General features: G+C 66.9%; 1 protein-coding gene across 1 annotated transcript; it reads left to right on the top strand.

The window, feature by feature from the left end:
- The first annotated feature begins 1,904 nt into the window (after positions 1-1,904).
- LOC119089887 (nyctalopin-like) lies at positions 1,905-6,074 on the top strand. Its single transcript, XM_037212693.1, is given in 8 exon segments — positions 1,905-2,360; positions 2,363-2,722; positions 3,118-3,433; positions 3,731-3,839; positions 4,038-4,654; positions 4,913-5,095; positions 5,671-5,782; positions 6,042-6,074. Coding segments are annotated over 7 exon segments (2,085 nt in total). The 5' UTR covers positions 1,905-1,943; the 3' UTR covers positions 5,754-5,782; positions 6,042-6,074.
- The last annotated feature ends 259 nt before the right edge of the window (positions 6,075-6,333 follow it).

The following is a 6,333-nucleotide window of genomic DNA, read 5'->3' as shown; positions in this document are numbered from 1 at the left end:
CCGGGACCCTCCGCAGATAATCAACCGCCAGCCACACTGTGCTAGTTCCAACGGGGCACACCACACCACGCTGACATTTGATTTCGACCTTGTCCGCTCGACTAAAACACAAAGAGTGGCGATGTTCGGAGCGCCGTGATGCGTGCTGCGATTGGAGTGATGCGTGGTGACCTCTGGCTGCCGTTGGCCCGGAGCTGGCTCACACGACGCGTCTGTAGTACCTTCGGAGATCAGACACACGCGAGCACTGGCAAGGGACGTGGACTCGCTAGTCACCAATGATCGCTCAAGCTGTTCACCCTTGCCTGTCTTACGCAGCCCCACAGCGGTGCGCATCGTGAGACAGTTCGTCTCAGGCCAGGACACGCATGCTGATGGAGCGGGTAAAACACGCGGAGAACAGACAGAGACGGATACACCGGCAGACGGCGGCAGAGGCCGGCGCAGACAGCAACGGTGTGTCTGTTAGTGAGAGGTGGGTGAGAGAAGGAACATAACGGCCGCACATTACAGACCGTCGCCAGGACCCCCGTGGCGGCTGCGTGCGACGGGTCAGCGGTCAGGCCGACGGCGAGCCGCCAGTTACCACGCCAGTCCGCCGCACGCCGTGTGACGTCACGCACGCCGTGTGACGTCACGGGTGACTAAACGGCGGCCGGGAGCCGGCCGGGATGGGGCCGGCGTCGTCCCGTGCCGTGCCGGCGCCGGCGGTCAATGACCAGCCGCGGCGTCCCGGGCGCCGGCCGGCCGGAACGGTCCTCCCAGCAGCGGCGCCGACCGCAGCTGACGGCCGGCCGGCGCCGGCGGATGGTGCCGGCGCAGCAGCCGGCGCTGGTAGCCGCCAGCATCCCACCGCCTCTACCACTGACAGCGGGGCTGGAGCCGGGAGCAGGACTGGGACGGAGAACGGAGGCCGGGGCCGGGACCGGCAGGGATCCTGACCGCCAGACGCTGGGGACCAGTGGGGCGGGGCCGGTGGGGGCCAGTGGGACGGGGCCGATGGGGAGCAGTGGGACGCTCAGAGGAGGGCCGCGTGGGGACAACCGGCACCCGCGGCCCAGCCGGCCCGGCGAGCACGCGCGGCCGGCAAGGGAGGCCGGCACAGACCGACAAAAACGGCCAGCCAGCACAGACCCATGAACCGTGGAGCACCACAGCTAGGGCAGACAGGCGCACAGACGAGGTGCCGGGGTCACATACCGGGCATGTGCTACAAGCGGCCCCTGGTGCGGCAAACGACCGCGGCGGGGAATAGACAGACAGGCGTGAACCAACACAACGGTGGCGAACGGACAGCCCACGAACTGTATGGAGCCACTGTTTGGCTGACAAGGATGAATATGCATATGGGATTGCGTACGGGCCGAGCTAAAGTACACAAAGCCTCACGGGGCATGTGGGCTGACAATCTGCAAACAGACCGCGACTGCATTACGCAAGGCAAGGTCTGGGTCTGGGTGGGTCAGTCAGCGTTTGGGCGGGCGCTCACCTCGGCATGGGCCGACTGCTACACGAATGGCCGGTGGGCCCCCGACAGGCGCTCATTAGCGCGGCCCACGGGACCTGGCCGGCCGGCCGCGTGTCCGGCTCACAAACGCGGACAGTTGGGGTCAGGCAGACTGGGCAGCGTCCAGGCAGCGCCACGGGACGCTGCCCTCACCCAGAGCCGGCGGTGGTCGGGGTGAAGACGGGTCGCAGGCCGGCGCCTCGGCGGAGCGGCCGCTCGCCCAGCGGCGCCCCGGCACGGATCGGCGTCTCGCCACAGCCGTGTGTGTGAGTCGGCGGCGGCGGACGACCCTCTGCGGCGCTGCAGTCGCCGGTGCTAGTCTGACCGCGGGCTCTGTTGCAGAGGCGGCGGCGGCGCCATGCTGTGGCGACGCGCGGCGCTGCTGACGGCCGCCTGGGCGGTGGCCGCGCGCGCCGAGTGCCCCTGGCCGCGAGACATGGCAGACCTGCACGGCTCGTGCGTCTGCGCTTACAACGCCGCCACCCAGCTCTCCGTGCAGTGCCAGTTCGTCGACTTCAGCCGGCTGCTGGGCGCGCTGCGGGCGGCCATCCCCAACCAGGAGCTGGACCTGCTGTACGTGACCAATAGCACCATCGCCAGTTTGCCCAACAACGTGTTCGCCAACATCCCCGTGCAGAACATCCAGTTCTCCGACTGCGACCTGGAGGCGATCGCCGACGGCGCGTTCTCGGGGCTCGAGTCGCGGCTGCGCAACATCAACCTGGCCGGCAACAGCCTGACGGAGGTGCCGACCGGCGCGCTGCAGAAGCTGAAGCGACTGCAGTTGGTCGACCTCTCCAAGAACCGCATCACGCTGGTGCCCGACGACGCGTTCAAGACGCTGTCGCTTGCAGACAGCTCAAGCTGGCCGACAACAACCTGACGGTGAGCGCCGACGCCTTCAGCGGCCTCGAGAAGACGCTCAAAAACCTCAATCTGAAGGGCACGGGCCTGCGGACGCTGCCGGACGGCATCGAGCGCCTCTCCAGCCTGGCCTTCCTCGACCTGGCACAGAACAGCATCACGCAGCTGCCGCCGCGCGCCTTCGCCGGCCTCGAGTCGCTGACGGCGCTCAACCTGGAGCGCAACCTCATCCAGGTGCTGGACGGCACCGTGTTCGAGGGCGTCAACAACACGCTCAGCTCTCTCAGTTTGCTCAACAACCTGATCGCCGACTTCCCGACCGAGGCCATGGCCATCATGGGCCGGCTGCGGGTGAGTGGCCACCGGCCGCCGCGCCGCTCTTCGCCCGCTTTTCCGCCAGTCGCACGCACGCGCGCACGCACGCAAGTACGCACGCACGCACGCACGCACGCACGCACGCACGCACGCACGCACGCACGCACGCACGCACGCAAGCAAGCAAGCAAAGCACACACACACACACTTTGCTGCACTTTGTCAACTCCTGTATTTCATAACTTCTGTTCCACCCATTGACGACCTTCATCGCGCGCTGTACGTCGGTGATGCGATGCGGTGACGTAGGACTGGAGTCGGTCCTGTTGTGGACATGCACTCGCCAGTCTGTGGCTTGTGTATGCACAGCATGGACCATCTCCCGCAGCGCCGCACCGCCAGCGTCTGACCGCCATCTGCCGCCATCGCAGGTGCTCGACATCGGCTTCAACCTGCTGACGCAGCTGCCGAAAGACTGCCTGCTGGCGATGCGGTCGCTGACGCTGCTGGCACTGGACGGCAACCCGCTGTCTACGCTGCCCGAGGCGGCGTTCGATCACCTACGCGCCACACTGCGCGGCCTCAGCCTGGGCGGCCGCTTCCTGACCTGCGACTGTCGCATCCGCTGGATCGCCCGCTGGATCCGCGACACCGACCTGCAGGTCACCAGCAGGGAGCGCAACCCGCAGTTCTGCGGCAGTCCGCCCGAGTTCCGCGACCGCACCTTCTACCAGCTGAACGCCGAGGGTGAGCAGCGGCCGTCAGCGCGCGCCGCCCGCTCCGGCCGGCTCCTCCGCCGGCGGCGGCAGCGCGCCGGTGCGTCGGCCGGCACACAGCGGTGGGCCCTAAACGACGAATGTGCGCGTTGTGGGTTTGGAACTGCGGCGTATGTTTTATGTACTGAGACCAAGGCGTGTTTTGTGGGTCGTTGGTGGTTGCACGTCGCCCGCAACAAACATCCGTTTAGGGCTCTTCACATCAACATAACCGAACCGAACAAAATAGGCCGTGTGCCACATCGCTGACAGTGCTCCGCTATTGCAGAGTTCGTGTGCGCGGACGCGACTACCCAGGGTCGGCCGCCGTCCTCGTCTGTAGAGACGACAACGGAGCGTCGGCGGACGACGGAGCGTCGACGAACGACGGCGCGTCGGCGGACGACGACGCGGCCGCCGCCGCCGACGACGACGACGGCGGCGACGACGCGTCGGCCGACGGCCGAGGTGCAGATCACGCGCCGGCCGGCGGCCACCACCTTCCGGCCCGTGTACACGCAGCCGCCGTACCGGCGCGCACCGCCCGCCTCTGAGCCGCCGGCGCCGGCCGCCGCCGACCCCTCGGCCCGCCCCAGCCTCATCTTCAAACCAGAGACGTTCGCCGGCGCCGGCGGCGCCGCGTCGCGCAGCAGCCCGTTCGGCGAGGAGGTGCGCGTGCAGGACGCGTACCGTCGCGGCAGCGCCGTCGTCATCCAGTGGGAGTCGGACGTGCCCAACATCCTCGGCTTCCGCGTGGTGTACCGCCTGTTCGGCGACGACATGTTCAAGCAGGGTCCGCCGCTGGCGCCCTCCGAGAAGGAGTTCAAAATCAAGAACGTGCCCAGCCAGGAGTGCATCGTGGTGTGCGTGGTGTCGCTGGAGGACATCGACATCTCGCCGGAGACGGTGCCGCCGCGCCAGTGCCGCGAGATCCGCACCGACGCCGCCGCGCCCACGCACATGGACACGTTCGTGATCGCGGCCAGCGCCGCCATCTGCGGCACCATCATCATAGCCGTGGTCGTGTTCGTCTGCTGCAACCGACGGCGCGCCGCCGACCGCAAGCAGCCGCTGCCGAGCGTGCTGCCGGCCACGCCGGCGCCGCCGCTGGCCAGCATGGGCACGCTGCGCGGAGCCAAGGACTGGGACCAGCTCTCCATGTACAGCCACCGCAGCATCCCACGCGCCCGCATGTACCACATGGACAGCAAGGGTGAGTTGGCGGGCGTGTGGCACGCGCACAGCGGCAGCGAGCCCGCCGACGACACCGTACTGCATGACTTGTCGTCGCACCCATTCGCGGATCGGAATGAATGCCTCATGGAATGCGATGCATCAGTCGATCACGCAACGTAAGAACGGAACGCACTGTCAATGCCTGAGCTGGCCTGTATACCGGACCGTGGCATGGGTGGCACGTGGCATGTCGCCCGCTGGCCGTGCTGAGCGGCCTCGCGCCCCGTGTCGGCAGGCGGCGCCGGCAGGGACGCCTTCTTGGCCGACGAGGTGCGCTCGCAGGCGTCGCGCGCCTCCTGGCGACGCCGCAGTCTGGCCGACGGCCAATCGCTGCGCAGCTACTCGGCCATGTCGGGTCACTTCCCGGCGCACAGCGGCGGCGGCGCCGGCGGCCCGGGCCTGGCGCTGCCCCGACCAGGTCAGTGGCGCGCGCACCGGCCCACCGACCGGCCTCACGTGCGCCGGTCATGGCGCCAACATCACAGCCCGCTAACCCCCCACCCTGGAACGTCCGACGGCCATGATGAAGTGTGCTCTGGGACGCTGGGATTCTTGGGATATTCTAGGGTCATCAAATAAGCTCCATCGGAAGCCTTATTAGAGAAATAGTCATCTAAGAAAATGAACTATCTATGCTGGACCAATGAAAGCTGATCAAATGTGGAAATATTACTATTTTTCATAATGTTATTTACTCTTCCCATTTTTCAACTTCTCATATATTTGATTCCTATACTTTCGAGGACATGAGCAGAAATAGCATTGGAGCGTTCCCGACAGGTGAAGACAATGTCACCAACAGTGTGCTCCGATTTCACCGGTAGCCGTGTTTACTCCGCTGAGTCATGCACGAAATTCGCTCAGGCAACTCCTCTGGTAATGGTTAGCCCGTAGTCCGTATGTCCCGGCTCTGCCGCCCCCGCCGCGCCCCCTGCCGGCCGGCCGGCGCGCCAGCTGACACTGACCACTCGCGTGTCTCTGTCACTCTGGTAGGTTCGGCCAGCTCGTCGCGGAGTTTGTGGCAGGATGCCTTACTTAGTGACCTGTGCGGGCCGCAGCATGACATACCCCTGTAGAGCGCGCGCGCCGCTCTCGCCCCCTGGTGGTAGGTATGCCTCGTCGCGATCTCCGCTTGTCGCCCGCCCTGTCCGCATGCCGACTCCTCTTGCTGCGTCCGCCGTCACTGCTGGGCAGAGCGGGGTGTTTACGCTGGTCGCTGCTGACGGACGCCTCGCCCACTGTCGTGAGGCACCGCCGCCTCGCTCGTCTTATTTCGCTCTCGTCTCCTCGTCTGGTGCTGTACTGGCTTGTCTGGCCTGGCCGCCGGCGGTGTTCCTGCCCTGACCCTGCCGCGCCGTCCGCAGAGCTGCGCACCTCCCGCACCTCGCTGGCCTCCGGCTTCGGCGGCGAGCGGCGCCGCAGTCGGCGGCCGTCGGCGTCGCGCGACCGCTCCGCCTCGCGGCTCTCCAGCCACTTCACCGACGACACGGACGGCTGGACCGACCACGACATGGACATCTACATGGCTGCCAACGCGACGGCGCGCGGCAGCAGCCTGGTGCAGCTGTGAACGGCGTCGGCCGCGGGCGCCGGTTCGGCCCCAGCACTAGTCGCCGGTGACATCAGCGGATGACGTCATCCACTGACGTCAGCAGC

The sequence above is a fragment of the Pollicipes pollicipes genome, unplaced genomic scaffold (genome assembly GCF_011947565.3).
Source record: "Pollicipes pollicipes isolate AB1234 unplaced genomic scaffold, Ppol_2.1 Scaffold_3087;HRSCAF=3621_pilon_pilon_pilon, whole genome shotgun sequence".
NCBI lineage: Eukaryota > Metazoa > Arthropoda > Thecostraca > Pollicipedomorpha > Pollicipedidae > Pollicipes > Pollicipes pollicipes.
The sequence above is the reverse complement of the archived record's forward strand: the minus strand, read 5'-3'. Positions and strand labels throughout refer to the sequence as shown.